This window comes from Equus quagga, chromosome 14 (genome assembly GCF_021613505.1).
Source record: "Equus quagga isolate Etosha38 chromosome 14, UCLA_HA_Equagga_1.0, whole genome shotgun sequence".
NCBI lineage: Eukaryota > Metazoa > Chordata > Mammalia > Perissodactyla > Equidae > Equus > Equus quagga.
In genome coordinates, this window is record NC_060280.1 from 28,260,726 (window position 1) to 28,278,982 (window position 18,257).

At 40.7% G+C, this 18,257-nt stretch overlaps 1 protein-coding gene across 7 annotated transcripts in view; it reads right to left on the bottom strand.

Annotated features, from left to right (window-relative positions):
• Positions 1-18,257, bottom strand: part of FAM168A (family with sequence similarity 168 member A) — a 176,423-nt gene that overhangs the window by 50,651 nt on the left and 107,515 nt on the right. For all 7 annotated transcript variants that reach the window (XM_046685111.1, XM_046685112.1, XM_046685110.1 and 4 more), the window contains one exon: positions 17,462-17,549. In XM_046685111.1, the coding sequence (XP_046541067.1) occupies positions 17,462-17,531 (70 nt within the window). In that variant the 5' untranslated portion in view covers positions 17,532-17,549. The remainder of the gene's footprint in view (positions 1-17,461; positions 17,550-18,257) is intronic.

Consider the following 18,257-nt stretch of genomic DNA (forward strand, 5'->3'; position numbering starts at 1 on the left):
CAAAGCCCCCCAGTACATAGGTGTATACTCGTGCGTGCCTCTGGCTGCACTATATGGGACGCCACCCCAACATGACCTGATGAGCAGTGCCATGTCCACATCCAGGATCCGAACCAGCCAAACCCCGGACCACCAAAGCGGAGCACGCGAACCCAACTGCTTGGCCGTGGGGCCGGCCCCCAGGTTTCTCTTTAACCAAGGACCAGATTCCAAATGCCTCAGGCCACTGGGCAATGCCTGTGAGTTTTCAGAAGAGCAATTCTCCTAGAAGCTCCAGGTAACACACTCTGGAAGACAGGACAAGTCTGCAGTGGAGGTTCACCGGTCTCCCAAAGTGTGCACAGACTACTTACCACCAGCTGCTATGAAGAAAAAAAAACCTTTAAAAGAATCACTCTCAGTGTTTTCCATAACACACCTGTGCTCATAACAGTAATATCAGAGGTGAATGATACAAGTATATATATAGAGAGAGTGGTGGCTAAGTGTATTCTGGGAGGATGGGGAGACAAAGATCAGATAATTCCAAGACACCATCCATGGTAGCTTAGGAGCTGTCAATGGGCTACAGGTGAATTGAGACACTGATTCTTTAAGCATTTAGGGTGTCTGGGAAGGAAGTGGGGCACAGGAGCTCCTGGGCAGCCTTGTCAGTTTATCCAGAGTTCTCTGCAAATATCACCACCATGATATCTGTGTGGAAGCACTGGCTTAGAACTAACTGTGAATCACTGCTTTAGAGAAGGGTCTCAGGACAAAACACATTTACTCCAAACTCTGAGGTCAATTTGCCAGGGACTTATGGGCCCCTGAAAAGGCTTCATTTTTAGGGCTTGATCATCTAGTCATTTATTCATTCAACCAATCAATATTCATGGAGAGTTTATTTTGTGTTAGGCACTGTGTTAAGCACTGAGGACAGTAACTACCTGCAAAAGCAATGAGCGTTACAGAAATATGAACAATTACAAGGCGGTAAATAATATAGTTGAATGGTTAAGAGCTTGGAGCATCCAAATTTAGACCTGATTCTGGCTCCGCTACTTTCTGGCTCTGTGACAGGGACAAGTCTTTCCATCTTTCTTAACTTGTGTCTATATCTATTAAAACTCAGATAATAAGGATTAAGTAAAATAATGGTGACACAGTTCTCAAACTGGGTACAGGAACCCCTGTGGGCATTCAACAACATGCTAGAGTGTACATGAACGCACTGAACAAATATGGTGCACTGTGACAGAATGTTAATGTTACCAGATGGTAAACCCTTTAAGTATTTGTTTTATAGAAAACAATCATGAACTATATAATGGAGACTTAAGGTAAAATTCATATGAATTCTGAAGATAAGACATAGACTCCAAATAAATTTTAACCTTGGAGTACTTGCTCTGGGCTATTCCCTTATTGATCCAGGGATGAATTCATTCACCTCTGATGTCATGTACACTTGGGTAGGAAAGTTTCCAAAACACTGCATACCGATAATGGATGCTCAACAAATAGCAACCATTATTGTTACTAACAGATAGCTGTGATTATTAATCCATCCACAGGAGAAACAAACTTACTCTGTAGTGTTTGGAGCATAAGAGGGTGTCCTCTCTACCCAGGTATCCTTTTTTTCCCCAAGCTCTGAACTTCTTCAGTTCCTGCCCAGAAACCCTGTGATTCCTTCAGAAGTAGAACTCCAGGAAGCAAGCCAATTCTGCCCCCACATGCCAGGAGTTCTCCTCAAAACACAGAAAAAAGAAAATTTCAGCACTAGCAAAGTAGCTAATCTTATCAACCTCTGGGACTCCCCTGGGGCCTCAGCCTGCCCTAACCTCCAGGATAAGAAAAGTCTATCCAATCCTTGACCCAGCTCCATTCCCCACTAGCTCTGTCTCATTTAAAAAGCTCTCATAGATCAATTATCTACTTCAAATCTCACAAGTGACAGGGTAGGTGCTATTATTCCTACATTATAGAGGAGGAAACTGAGGTCATCAGAAGTAAAGTGACTTGTTCAAGTTTTTAGTTAAGAGGCAGAGCCCGGGGTCAAACTCAGGTCTCTGACTTAAAGCAGGGGGTCTCCCAGTACATTAAGCAACAGAAGTCATTCCAATGAGAATCTACACAGCATAGCCAAAAGCTCTTCTAGTCCTTTATCAACATCCCACCAATTTTCAGCTGTATTCAGTACCACAAAATTATATTTCCATTGACTAAGAACCTTAAGTAACTAATGGAAAACTAAATTAAATTGCATGAGCTTAATTAGCAGGAAAAGGGAACTCACTGGTGGTGGCTATGGCTACCCCTGACCTTTCATAGGATGAAACTTGTGAAAAGACTTTCATGGTTTCCTATTGATCTTGTTCAAGAATGTCAGGAGCTATAGGGCAAGAAGCCCTGGGCTGCTAGAAGGTACTGCCACGAGAGGAGAGGGTTTTGAGCTCACCTCATCTTCCCTGTTTCTGAACCCTTCATTAACACCAGGGATTCCAAGAAGGGGCAGAGAAAACTGTGTTCAAGAAGAGGCAAACAAAATAGATTAAGGGAATGGGTTAGCCAGCTGTTTTGTAATGAAAGAGATCTGACAAAAATTTATAGATTAATGCCTAGAATTTTAAAGCTGGAAAAGAAATTGCTAAACAGCTCACGTAAGCCCCTCATAGCCTGGATGAGAAAGTGAAGGCAATAGAGATGGGCAGGACTTACCCAATGTCTTGCAGTCATTAGTAGCAGAACCAGACCAGAAACTCACAACTCCGCCTCGTGCTTCAAGATCTAGTTCCATGCTTGACTTCTCAGGAGCCTTTCCTGACACCAATCTCTGACAGTGTTGTGGCCCATATCCCCATGCCCACCATGTTTCCACAGCAATATGTACATCTACTTATTATGTTAGGTCCTTGGAACACAGTGGCACATCCCTTTGAGATAGTATTTGTCTCAGTGTACTGTAATTGTCTCCTCACATTTCTGTGTCTTCCCCCTTCTTACAGATCTGTGCTGGTTAAGGTAGGGAGTCTACGGAGAGGCAATACGTACAAAGGATACACAGTCACTGTGGGTGTGTGTCTTCACAAAAGTGATAATCTTACAATTTAAAGAAAAGAGTATGTAAGAAAACTGGACAGTGAGAGTTCATCCTGACCAGTTCACTCAGGCCTCCTCCTGTGGCAGCAGAATCCTTTGCATCAAACAAAATCTCTCCTGGAGGTCTAACATATAAAATAGGCATGAACAGATACCTACCAGAGGGGAAGGGAGCACCTATTTGGCTTACCCTTCCCCTTTAATAGCTCCTAAGGCATCTTGAGGAGCAACCTTCTCATTTTTTGAAGAGGAAACTGAGCCAAAATAAAGGAACTTTTTTATTCTAGGCCTTCCCCTTATTCAGCATGGGATAAAGGTCAGACTAAGGTCTTTGGAGCCCAGCAAAACTGTAATGAAATCCTCTGTGACCTTGAAAAGTCCTTTTAATCTCCCTGTATCAGTTTTTCCATCTATAAAACTCAGTAATAATACAGTCATGCACCGCAAAATGACATTTTGGTCAACAATGGACCACATATGACAGTGGTCCCATAAGATTAGTACCATACATCCTGGGTGTGCAGTAGGCTATCCCATCTAGTTTTGTGTAAGTACACTCGACGATTTTCACACGATGATGAAATCACCTAATGATGCATTTCTCAGAATGTATCCCTGTCACTAAGTGATGCATGATGCATGACTATATCTTGTGGGGATGTTATTATGAGGATTAAATGAGAGGAACTATATAAAGCATCCAGTTCACGTCTGGTATAACTTGGTGCTCAATAAATGGTCACTATAGAACTACTATTACTAGAATCAGGGCTGGAATCTGGTGTTCCTCAGAGCTCTGTTAGCAAACCCGCTGCCAATCAAAGAATGTCTTCCCAGAGAAAAGATGTGAGAGCTAGCACCCTGGAGGGTGGCAAGGTAAGTTTGAAATATCTTAATGCAAAACCTTAAAGAAAATCTCTCCAGGCATAAGCAAGCACTTAAATCTTAATTCAAACCTCTTTGCATGGCAATAAGTAAAGATTTTTTTTCACCAAAACAGAAGACAAGGAATAAGGTAAGCTATAGGATAATACTTCCATCATTTTATAGAAATATGCCAATGACTGAATACACTGTTGGGGACTTCAGTTAATTCTGGAAATCTGTCACTATGAACAAATACATGGAAAGCACGTTTCCCACCATCAAGCAGGATGATGGCTATTTTTCATTTGCAAAGAATACTGTGATATATCAAGACCTTACCCAGAAAAAAAATCCCTAGCTGATACTTTGTTTTATACAATGGCAACAAACCTTTTTCTTTATGACTCCAAAGGTTTTTTTTAAAAGGATATCTATATTGGGAGTGACGTCATGGAAGATGGCAGCATAGCACACTCCAGAAATCCGTCTCTCTACCAAAGCTGAGCTGGCAGAAACTGTCTGAAGTAACTCTTTTGGAACACTAAAGTCTAGTCAGAAAATCTGCAGCATCAAGGGGAAGCCTGACAACGAGGCTGGTAAATTTCAGTTAATTTCAGTCTTCTGACCAGCAGCTACCATGCCCCATCAGAGAAGCCAGCAACAGTGTGGGTGGAGGCTCAAGTTCCTGGTACCTACTGCTGGCTAGCGTCGGCAATAAGGACTGTCCTCCAAATATCCGGTTTATATGTTTGATTGCTGATTACTGCTTTTGATGGCTGAGGGACAGCACAGAGGATGGCAGCCATGATTCAACCTCCATGGGCTGAAGTTTATTCCAGAGGATTTAAGGAAACAGATGAGTGGATAAACAAAATGTGGCATATACATACAATGGAATATTATTCAGCCACAAAAGGAATGAAGTTTTGATACATGCTACAACATGGATGAACTTTGAAAACATTATGCTAAGTGGAATAAGCCAAATAAAAGGACAAATATTGTATGATTCCACTTATATGAAATATCTAAAATAGGCAAATTGATAGAGACAGAAAGTAAATTAGAGGTTACTAGGTGCTGGAGGGAGGGAGAAAGGGGAAATTATTGTTTCATGGTCACAGAATTTTTATTTGGGCTGATGAAAAAGTTCTGGAAATAGTGGGGATGGTTACACAACATTGTGAAGTTGCTTAATGCCACTAAACTGTATACTTAAAAATGGTTAAAATGGTAAATTTTATGTATATTTTGCCACAATAAATGAAGCAAAAAAAAATTTTTTAAGTATATCTATATTTCACTTGGGGTGACACTTACAAGCTATATAACCCTGGGAAAGTTATGTACTGTAGTTGAACATGATTCCGTCATACACAAAATAATAACAGCTCTCCTTTATATGGTTATCATGAGAACTGGAGATAATGTTTGTAAACTGCGTGGCAGTCCACTGACAGCCATTAATGGTGGTTACTATTATAATAATTATCAACAGCAACACTAATATTGTAGTTAATATAAACATAATGATAAATTAATTCAATGCATATTTAATGAGTTACTGCCTACTCTGTTCTAGGCACAGGCGGTACCTGACTTCTACCCTCAAGGAGCTCACAGTCTAAAAAGACAAGAAATAAATGAACAACTCCTACAGAGAATAGGAAGCCAAGAAGGAGCAGGGGAATAATAACTCAATATGACCAATATTTCTTTCTTTGGGGGAAAAGGTTAGTCTTTTCTACAGAAAAAGGCACCTTCTTCTTTTATTCTAATACCAGTTCTCAAGTAATTAAAATTTCTTCTTCAGAGTTCAAAAAATTCTTGGGGCCAGCCCCGTGGCCGAGTGGTTAAGTTCACACGCTCCGCTTTGGTGGCCCAGGGTTTCGCTGGATCCGATCCCGGACGCGGACATGGCACTGCTCATCAAGCCATAGTGAGGTGGCGTCCCACATAGCACAACCAGAGGCACTCACAATTAGGAGTTACAACTACTTACTGGAGGGCCTTGGGGAGAAGAAAAAGAAGAAGAAAAGAAAAGCAGACTGGCAACAGATGTTAGCTGAGGTGCCAATCTTTAAAAAAAAAAAAAAAAAATTCTACAAGAAGCATTCCAAAGTTTTCATCAGCTCTCCGGGCATCAATTCTTGGATGCAACTGTAGAAAGCTAATGGCCATTAAGATTAGGCTGTACAAGCTAATTCCTCCTGTAGAAACTTCATTCAAGTCCCTCTGCAGGAGGAACTGTTTCAATACTAAAATCAAGTAAGGCAGCAGTGAATATTTTTCATACAGTTTTGTGGAAAATCATTTTGTGATCTAGAAAAGTAAACCAGTCACAAGCAAACAGAAAATCAGTTTAATGCACATGATTCTTGCCCAGACAAGATTTAATCCATCTGCTTTTTTATACTGCCATCACACACCATGTATCAGAGGCAGACACACTCACTCCTTGTGTGTTCTCCAAAACCCAGAGAGGCCCTGCATGCCAGCTTGGTGGAGGGGGGAGGGCATTGGGTTTGGATTTAGAGTCCAATAAACCTAAGCTCTAGTCTTAGCTTTGCCATTTACTAGCAGTATAAACTTGTACACATTTATTAACCTTTCTGTGTCTTTCTTCATCTGTAAAATGGATGTTCTAATAAAAATTTCTACCTCACAGTACTGTTCTAAGTATTCAATGAAATCACAAATGGTAAAGAATTTTGTAAATTGTAAAGTATTATATTTCTTTTTTTTTTTTGAGATTAGCCCTGAGCTAAATACTGCCAGTCCTCCTCTTTTTGCTGAGGAAGCCTGGCCCTGAGCTAACATCCATGCCCATCTTCCTCTACGTTATATGTGGGATGCCTACCACAGCATGGCATGCCAAGCGGCGCCATGTCCGTCCCCAGGATCTGAACCGGTGAACCCGGGGCTGCTGAGAAGTGGAACTTGTGCACTTAACTGCTGCACCACCGGGCCGGCCCCTGTATTTCTTACCTATTATTACATGGGGTTTTTTGGGCCTTGTTTTCTCATGCTCCACAGAAAATTTGTCATAGGAGAGTCAATTTTTGTTTTTAAAAGTCGAATCTAGGGTGTGGCCTGGTGGCGTAGTGGTTAACTTCGTGTGCTCATCTTCGGCGGCCCAGGGTTTACCAGTTCGTATCCTGGGCAGGGACCTATGCACTACTTATCAAGCCATGCTGTGGCAGGTGTCCCATATATAGAGCAGAGGAAGATGGGCATGGATGTTAGCTCAGGGCTAATCTTCCTCAAAAAAAAAAAAAGAGTCAAATCTGTCTTTTTTAGCAAAGAAGCCAAGACTCAAAGTGAGCCAGTCCAAGGCTGAGTACATAGACAATAAAGGAAGTTGGAGGACAGCTCTTCCTTGCTAAGAAGCTCAAAGTAATTGTCAGATTTCAACTATCATTGTTCTAAAAAAGAAAATTTGCCATAAACCAAGTGGGCTAGGGGAGAAGTTCCCCTTCTGTTTTCTCTGATGATCTCTGCTATCTCTACATAACTCATAAGCAGCAAAATCTCCCTGTTCTATCTGGTCCCTCCAGAGAGGCTGACCGTCACAACAGATATCCAAATTAAATTTTTCTGGACCTGAGTTCATTTACCTACAAGCAAGAACAATCTTTCCCACACTGGCTATTTGTCCCAGGCTCTCCTTGCCATGGCAGAGGGCTACTCATTAGGCAAGGGCAGTCAAATCAAAGAAGTCTTTCCTTCAATCCCACCTCATACTTCTTTGATGTGACCTCCTTCACTCATTAGATTCCCATCTTCCTTCCTTCCTTCTTTCCTTCCTGCCTGCCTGCCTTCCTTCCTCCCTTCAAAATTTACTGAGAGTTTACTCTGTACCAGTCCCTGTGCTAGGTGATGGGAATATAATAATGACTAATAACAAAACGATGGCTACTAATTCTTTAGTACTACTCTACTCTACTTAGTACTTTAGTACTACTTAGTACTCTACTAAGAGGCTAACTACATACTAGATGCTTTATATGTAAGTGTCTTGGAAATAAAACAGCAGTATAAAGTGAGCAGAAAGAGAACTAGCTTGGCTACCAAGGTTTCGGGTTCTACTTCCAACTTTGACATCTATCTACTTGTCTAAAAAAATACTTAGTCAATATTCATGGCATGCCAGGGGCTGAGCTGGGCACTAGAGATACAGAAGAAATCAGATACTGAATTCATCATGAAGCATAATAAGTGCTTTCCTTAGTTACTTATAAGACCTCAAGTTCCTTACCTGGGAAGAGGATTGGACTTGATGATCTCTAATGAAATTATAGCTCTAAGTAAAAACATAATACCAGTCACCATCTGGACTAAGAATATAGACATACAAGATGAGCAGGAGACGAGCTGGAGAGATCTGAATAGTCGGGTTATAAACACCTCCTATTGTAAGCTAAGGAGTTTGGACTTTATCTAAAGGACAGTGAAGAATCATTAAACGATTTTAAGCACTTGAGTGATGTGGTCAAACTTTCAAATGAGAAAAATGATTTTGGTTGCTATGTAAAGAATGCACTAGGGAGAAGCTATGTGAAAGGAGTCAGGAAGACCAGTTAGGGGGCAATGTAAATAATCAAAGAAAGAGTAATAATGGCCTGATCGATCAGGGAGGGAAGGATGGAGAAGAAAGGTCCAATCTGAGAAATGTGAAGAGGTTTTAAAAAAAAAAAGACATATTACACCCATTAGGATGGCTGTTACCAAAACAAACAAACAAACAAAAACAGAAAAAAACAAGTGTTGGCAAGGATGTGAAGAAATTGGAACTCTTATGCACTGCGGGTGGAGTGTAAAATGGTGCAGTTGAGGTTCCTCAAAAAAAAAAAAGAATTATGATACGATCCAGCAATTCTATTTCTGAATATATACTCAAAAGGAATGAAAGCAAGATCTTGAAGAGATATTTGTACACTCATGTTCATAGCAGCATATTCATAATAGCCAAAAGGTGGAAGCAATCCAAGTGTCCATTGACAGAAAAATGGATTAAAAAAAATGTGGCATATAGAGATAATGGAATATTATTCAGCCTAAAAAAGGAAGGAAATGCTGACACATGCTACAATATGGACCAACCTTGAGGATATCATGTTGAATGAAATAAACCAGCCATAAAAGCACAAATACTGTATGATTCCATTTATATGAAGTAGATAGAATAGCCAAAGTCATAGAGACAAAAAGTAGAATAGGGGTTGCCAGAGGCTGGAAGAAGGGGAAAATGAGAAGTTACTGTTTAACGGGTACTGAGTTTCAGTTGTGCAACATGAAAAGAGTCCTATGGATGGATGGTGGTGATGGCTGCACAATTCGTACTTAATGCCACTGCACTGTACACTTAAAGATGGTTAAGATGGTATATAATTTTATGTTATATGTATTTGACCACAATTTAAAAAAAAAGACAGGACTTAGGTACTAGCTTTAGAAGGCAAAAGAAAAAGGTGTATCAAGGATCACTCCTATGTTTCTGATTTGAGGGAATAGGTGGTTGACGGTACCAGTCACAAATTGATAAAAGGAAAAATGGATTACAGGGAAAAAGTAAGATAAGCTCAGTTTTAGACATGATGCATCTGAGCAAAGTGTGAGATATTCATGGAGAAGATGTTCAGAAGACAGCTGGATAAACTGTAGGAAGCTGGGAAGAGAAGTTTGCTGCAGAGCTGGAGTTTATGAATCATCAGCCTACAGACAGTAGCTGAAACTTAAGGAAGAAGAGAAATTAGGTCCTTGGGCAAAACCAACTTTTTTTTTCTATTTTATTTTTTATTGAGATTATGATAGTTCACAACCTTGTGAAATTTCAGTTGTACATTATTTGTCAGTCATATTATAGGTGCACCACTTCATCCTTTGTGCTCACCCCTCCACCCCCTGGTAACCACTAATCTGTTCTCTTTGTCCATGTGTTTGTTTATCTTCCACATACGAGTGGAGTCATATAGAAATTGTCTTTCTCTGTCTGTCTTATTTAGCTTAACTAATACCCTCAAGGTCCATCCACGTTGTTGTGGATGATTTTATCCTTTTTATGGCTGAGTAGTATTCCATCGTATATATATATACCATATCTTCTTTATCCAATCATCAGTCAATGGGTACTTAAGGTTGCTTCCACGTCTTGGCTATTGTGAATAATGCTGCAATGAACAGAGGGGTGCATGAAGCTCTTTGAATTGCTGATTTCAAGTTCTCTGGATAGATACCCAGTAGTGGGATGGCTGGGTCATGTGGTATTTCTATTTTTAATTTTTTGAGAAATCTCCATACTGTTTTCCATAGCGGCTGTACCAGTTTGCATTTCCACCAGCAGTGTATGAGGGTTCCCTTTTCTCAACACCCTCTCCAACATTTATTATTTCTTGTTTTGATTATTTTACTTGGGCAACACAAACTTTCAATGGGTGAGTAGGGGAAGAAAAACCTGAAAGGAGACTGAGTTTCAGGAACATCCAGAGAGGAAGAAAGGAAGAACAAATGGAAAAATAAACAGAAAAATTATGGTAGAATCAACGAAAAGAAAGGAAAGAGAAAACATCAAGAAGGGAGGAATCAGGAATGTCAACTGATGTAGAGATGTCAAATTAGGATGAGGAGTGACTGAGGGTCCACTGGATTTAACAAGGAGATTACCAGTAACTACAGTGAGAAGAGTTACTAAGAATTTTCCTTAGAGGCTCTTCTTCAACCATAGCTGAGCAAGTAATTAAGTGACCTGAGAAGTCTTTTCTGAGCAGAGATCAGTTTGAACACCGGAAGGGGGTTTTGTGGAGCAGTTTCAGGAATCAGAATCCATTTTTCAGGCTCACCTAAGATCCTAATCACTGCGGTATCCAAGACACAGCCATGTGCACCAGAGCAGTAAAAGCACTTGCTTTGTAATGCAGAAAGCCTGGAGTTTGGGCTCTGCTATACAGTGTGACCTTGGGAAAGCTGATCCCCAGCCATTTCAACTGGAAAATGAGGGCTATCTTCTCAGACTTGTTACAAGAAATGAATACAAGGGAAAAAACCCATAAAAGTTATTTGCAAAGAACAAAGCACAAACATTAGCTCATCTTAAAAGCTCCACCAGATGATCCTTACAAACGAGGATGAAGGGTGCAGGGCTTGGGTCATTGCAGAGGAAGATTTTCTTTTTTAATCTTGCTGATATACCAGATTATTCATTGTATCTGCAGGCTGTCAGCTTACTTATCAAGGTCCTCTAGCTGATAAACTGCTGTATCAAATATAAATCTTTCTTAAATTGACAATATTTAAGCAAAAGCAGCATTCTAGGGGGGGAAATGGTGAAAAATAATAGTGACGTCTTTGAGCAGTTCAATTTCCTAGCTTTTCATCTTTGAAGGTCATGTCTTTTGTTAGGGTATTTGAAGTATTTGAACACATTTGCTGCAGGCTAAAACCAGGAAATTCACTGAGGGCCCAGCACAGGAGGGGGACAGCACATGAGCTAGTATGGGCCAGCAGAGGACTGGGAAGTGGCCAGGACAGGAGGTAGACAAGGAAGGCTGAAACCGTGGTTGCTATTTTGTAGTAGAGACAATGAATACACAGACCCAGAATGAGGAGACTCAGGTTCCAGACCAGCTCCAAGGCTTTTTGGAAAACGCTCCCCATCTTCTCATCTGTATAATGATGGGTTAGTTTAAGGGGTTCATCTGTTCTCATATTCCAGAATTCTTTTCTAACTGGAAACTTTACCATGAGTCAATGGCCGGCCCTGTTACATTTATTACTCTCAGCTATCTTGTGAAAAAGGAATTCCTAATCCTTTTTCACATATATATAATATGAAAATCCTATATACATATCTGCAGATAATATACTGAGGCCCAGAAAGTTTTATAACGTACCTGATGTCACATAGTTTTTAAGTGGCAGAATCAGGTCTAGAATCTAAGTCACTAACTCTATATTTCATACTCTTTTCCCTACAGAGGTATACTCATCACTGTGCATTATAACAACCATTAACTGAGCATCACCTATGAGCTAGGCATGATGCTAGAAGCTTTATAAGCATTTTCATAGACCCATGAACCAACTATCTGTAAAGATCATTATCCCATTTTACAGTTGAGGAAACTGATATTCAGAAAGGTTATAATAATTCATCCAAGGTCCCACAGCTAATAAGTGGCACAGCCTAGATTTTAGCCAAAATCTGACAGACTCCAAAAACCTGTCCTCTTTTCAGCACATATATCAGACCTCTGGATGAAGCTTGGACATTGACACCATCAGAACATTTTAAGAAGAGAAAAGGAAAGGAAAGAAAAGAGGAGAATCTTTAGGTCTTGATTATATTTCAAACTTCTAGCAGAGAAACATTTCCAAGGTCTTTTGGAAAAAGAAATGCCCTAGTTTGTAAAGCGCCCATTGTCATACTGAATCTCGAGGAAGGGTATTCAAGTATTCACTGTACTTACATCTTATTAGTCAGCTCAGGCTGCCACAACAAAATACCATAGACCGGGTAGCCCAAACAACAGAAATTTACTTTTCACAGTTCTGGAGGCTGGAAGTATCAGATTAGGGCGCCAGCTGGGCTGGGTTCTAGTGAGGACTCTCTTCCTGGCTTGCTGACAGCAGCCTTCTTGCTGTGTCCTCACACAGCAAAAGAGGGCTCTGGTGTCTCTTCCTCTTCTTATAAGGACATTAATCCCATCATGAGGGCCCCACCCTCATGGTCACATATAAACCTAATTACCTCCCAAAGGCCCCATCTCCAAATACCATCACATTGAGGGGGTTAGAGTTTCACCATATGAATTTGGGGGGATACAAACATTCAGTCTATAACACTATCTATGCTTTAAATATTTTAAAGCAGATGAACATATAATATTCTCAGTTTACTTTTCCAAGATTTACAAGGAGCTGGTTATAACCACTATTATATAACATAATCCTCATAGGATTGCTGCAAGTATAAAAATAAATATTGTCTATAAAACACTGAGCTCACCTTTTGGCACATATGAAGTGCTCAGTATAGGAGCTTTAAAAAGTAAAGAGAGAGAGAACACTCAATTGGCTAGAAGATAGCTGTTCATGAGAATACACTGCATTGCAGTAATATCGTGATTTACAATAAGAAATATATATTTGGTTTTCGTCCCCTTTCCTGGCACAGAGCTCCTAAAATCCCTGGAATTTCCTAAGTAATAAGACGATAAAGTTGTCTTGATATTCATAACAAACCCCTTTCATCCTTTCATCCACTCCTGAGTTTATGTTAATGAGGTGACTTTTGGAAAGCACCTAAGGATGGGGGCTGATTGCCAGGGGAATCAACCATGTAACTGGAGAGTTGAAACTTGCAGTCTCAACCCCTCGACTTCCAGGAAGGGGAGAGGGGCTGGAAGTTGAATCAACCACCAATGACCAATGATTTAATCAATCATGCCTATGTAATGAAGCCTCCATAAAAAAACAAAAAGAACATGGTTTGGAGAGCTTCCAGGTTGGTGAACACGAGGAGGTGCTGGAAGAGCGGTGTGCCTGGAGATGGCATGGAAGCTCTGCATCCTTTCCACACACTTTTGCCCGATGCATCTCTTCCACCTGGCTGTTTCTGAGTTATATCCTTTTACGATAAACTGGTAATTTAGTGAGTAAACTGGTTTCCTGAGTACGGTGGGCCGCTCTAGCAAATTAATTGAACTCAAGGAGAGGTTTGTGGAAACCTCTGATTTATAAGCCAATCAATCAAAAGCACAGGTAACAACTTGGAATTGCAACTGGCATCTGAAGTGGAGACAATCTTTTGGGACTTAGCCCCTAACCTGTGGAATCTGATGCTATTGCCAGACGGATAGTGTCAAAATCGAGCTGAATTGTAGGACACCCAGCTGGTGTCAGAGAATTGCTTGGTGTGGGGAAAACGACCCACACATCGGAATTGGTGCCAGAATCATAATTACAAAGCTGTATTTTATTTCCCCCTTAGACTTCAGAGAGAATTTCAAATCGGGAGTTTTTCTGACCTCTCTGTTCCTTGTAGCTACCACCCCATTACCTCTGAAGCAGACCATACCACAATGGACCTGATCCTCCACTTTTGCTGCTTCTGCACCCCTAGCCTACCCCAAACTCTCTAGAGGAGGCATCTAGCTTCTCAAAGGCAAGGCTCCCTAGTCCTAGAAACTAAAAAAACAACCCTCTCCCCTAGCTTATCACTGGGAGCAATGAAAGGAGTACAGAAAGGACACACGCTTTAAAATCATAAAGACCTGAGTTCAAATCTTTCCTCGCCCTTTAGAATCTATATACACTGGCCAAGTCATATGACCTGAATTAAATTACCACAGTTTCAGGGCCAGCCCCATGGCCGAGTGGTTAAGTTTGTGCACTCCATTTGGGTGCCCCAGGGTTTCACTGGTTCAGATCCTGGGCGCAGACATGGCACTGCTCATCAGGCCATGCTGAGGCAGCATCCCAGAGCCTCAGCGTTCTCACATATAACATGAGGGCAATAGTATTACCCTCTTTCATAGGGCTGCTGTAAGGGTGAAATGAGCACTCAGGCACTCAGTATGTACTATAATATATATAATAGCATATAATAGCTCAGCATAGAATATTTGGGACAAAGTAAGTGCTTAATAATGGTTTTTATTATTTACAAATAATTAGAGATGGGGAGGTAATGGGTAGTGAATGAGAAAATTTATGTAGTTGTTTAACATGGTGCTTTAGCATATCATGAGCCTTCAAAAATATAATGAATATAAATCTAAGGCAAAGGTAACACTGTGACAAACACATGGAGGTAAAAACGTATGCTATGGTGAGTGTCTGTTAGTACTTGAGAGTAGCTGGAGTAAAGAGTAGAAAAGGGGGGAAAAGTGGGAAATGAAGCTCAAAAAGTAGGTTAAGAATTGTCTTGTTTTGCCCCAGAAGGGAGCCACTGGCAGTGAGTGCAATATACCATTTTCTCCTTATAACTTTGCACTTTACTGTGTATGCTATACTGTAGCCTCCTAGACAGAAAATGGAGGGATCTCAGAGAACTCTTCGTCTGATTGTTCTAAACTTTGTTCTGTAAGAACAGTAGGGAAGTGCTTCAGAGATTCCTCAAATATTTGACTTGATTTAAAAAAAAAATTTAGAACCATTTTTATAAAGCGTGTATACACATAAGATGATCAGTGTGTTAACTTAAGTTTCTAAGAATGCATGCTAAGGGTCGGCCTGGGGGCGCAGCAGTTAAGTGCGCACGTTCCACTTCGGCAGCCCAAGGTTTGCAGTTAGGATCCCGGGTGTGGACATGGCACCACGTGGCACGCCATGCTGTGGTAGGTGTCCCACATATAAAGTAGAGAAAGATGGGCATGGATGTTAGCTCAGGGCCAGTCTTCCTCAGCGAAAAGAGGAGGATTGGCAGCAGTTAGCTCAGGGCTAATCTTCCTCAAAAGAAAAAAAAATGCATGTTAATTAAAAAAAAAGACTGCTAACATTTGCAGCTACTTATGTTTGTAAATCAGGATTTTCTCAATTCTATGCAAACCAAAAAACATTCAGAAATATATTGGAGGGTGAGCCTGATATGACTATAACTGTCATCACTAACTTTCAGTTTCATATATTTGTGTTTATTACAACAGCTTTATTATCCTTATTATTTAACCTTAATAGTAAATATTTTCTGTTTGAACTTCTATTATATATTTATTCTAATAAAATTAATTCCAGTAACCAGGACCCATTGGCCAGTGTCCTATGCGCCACTAGCTCAGGAAGCCTGTTGCTTTTTCCTTTCCAGTTCAGAGTGTTCCAGCAACCTAAGTTCCTTTGCCAGACGGGACTGAGCTGCTTTGGCAGACAGAGCCCAGGGGAATCCTGCGGGTTTCCTGTGATCCTCCTTGCCTTCATTCTTACTGAGTTGCTAAACTTGAGAAAGAGGAAAACAGTTGCATTTACCTATCAGTTTGCACAAAGAAGATTAGGCAGTGTTTGGAAAGGGAGCAGACCATGTCTCTCTGCTTGGCACATGGTAGAACCTGGTAAACGTGTTTTGAGTGAATGAACAACGAGGTTCAAAGCCCTGTTCTGTCAGATAATAGCTAGGTGACTTTGGACAAGTTGCTTAACCTCCCTAAATTTAAATGTCTTTTATAGGCTGGGATAATATTATCTATTGCACAGGACAGTTGTGAGAATCAAATGAGATAATTAGCACTCCTCCAGAGGGAGGGAGGGAAGTAAGGAGGATTGTCTTTGTTTCTACTAATCACCAAGGAATATCATCAGCTGGGAACTATATTTTAAGTTAATTTCTTCACTGGAGATTCTAGGACCACACAGGTAGTATAAACTCCACACAAGCAGAATAATTCTGACTTCACAAAGGCCAAGGTTTCAAATTTTGGGGGAACTTTCTTTTTTAACCTAAGCTTCCTGTTGTCTCTCTATACTTTTGAGTCAAATTTTTTTTTCACTGACAATATGACTTCTCTAAGGTCCTAGCTTCATGCAGGGGAATTTGAGTTCCGGCGCACGGCTTCTCCAGGGCCCAAAGCCTCATCTCCCAAACCACCTGCACCCATCGGCGGCTGTGAAAAGGCAAGCCCTTTGATTGCCCAAACCAGAAACCTTCACGCAGCAGTCCAACATCAGCTCACTGAGTTTTAGTTTCCTTTTCATTTTTTTTGACCCCTGGAGATTTCTTTTTCTTTCTTTAAATCTCAACTCTGCCTGTGTTTGTTATATAACACAAAATTATTTTTTATATTGTATCCAGCTTAACAAACATAAGAGGTTAGTTATACTTTATCCAGCTTTTCTAGGTATTCTGAAGTAGGCAGATTTTCAGCTTATCTTTGCTATATTTGTGTTTATTACAACAGCTTTATTATCCTTATTATTTAAATTAAATTATGGAAAAAACTTGCCTAAGGCCAAGTAAGGGAGAGAATGCTTCCTGGAAAAGTGCTGTCTGAGCTCAGAGCTGAGTTATTAAAGAATAAGGTGAAGTTGTCAGGGGACAATGGCATTCCAGACAGAGGGACAACATACACAAAGGCAGAGAAGTTGGAAACAGCTTGGTATGCAGTTCAGGAAAGAAAATCAGAAGAGCTGGGTTCAAATATCTACTTTTGTTTTGGGCTTCTTACTGTGACTATGGTTTTCTCCTCTGTGAAATGATAATAAGCTGCACTGTGTAGAACTGCTTTAAGATTAAGTGAAATATGGTATGTGTAAGTGCCTAGCACAGGGTCAGGCCCATGGTAAGTACTCAATAAATAAATGTTACCTCCCTTCCTTCCCCCTAGTTGATAACTCAATAATCCTTAGTCTCACGAACATCATTTCCATCCCCACTAGACCCCAGACACGTCACCCTTCTCCAAGTTCCCAGGCTTCCCCAAGGCTTTTGGAGGTGCAGTATGCCAAAAGTCATTCCACAAGTTATTTGCTCATGTCCTTAACCACCTTTTCTCAAAATCAGAGCCATTCTCACACCACTCACCTGTATAGGCCATGTTTTTAGGGTTGCCATAAGGAGCCCCAGGCTGCACGGGGCTGTAAACAGGGTTCATTGTGGAAGACTGCGGATCCTACAGAGAAACAAAGAAAACAGCATTGATTTACTGATTGCTCATTCTCCCTGACATCAGCTTCCCCTCTATAATCTTCAGTTTATGCTCACAGAGAAGCAACAAGAAGCAATGGTATAGTAGAAAGAGTACTAAACAAAAAACTGTTTATTTGTACTTGGCCCTATGCTAGACACTTTTCCCGTTATACCAATGAAGATACTGAGAAGCAGAGAGGTGGTACCTAATGTTGACCCAAGCCTTTTGGCTCTCAGTTCAGTGTTGGTCCAACTATCCCACAGACGACTCTTCCATTAGCATACTGTATGGCATTGACCAAGTCACTTCTCCTCTCTGGACTTTAATATCCTGATGTAAAATCAATTAGTTTAGGCTCTCTGAGGTCCTTTCTAATTCTAATGATCCTAGTTCAGGAGCTGGGAAAGGATTCACTTCTACTGTTCACCAGAGGAGCCTGGGTGCTGGTGATGGGCACACTGGCTGCTGGAAGGGAAAGCAGAAAGCGTATTACTCACCCCTTGCACCTGCAGAGGACAACATACCAGTTACTAGCAGCTTTTAAAAAAAGGGAAACTTACTGCCATTGATCATTTTAATGCAAACAAGGAAACACAGCCAAGATCTCTTCCAAAATTTATTCAAGGGAAAGAAAGAAACTTGGAAATTTGCATGCAGTAAGTACCACCTGCACAAGTGCTCTGTTAATTA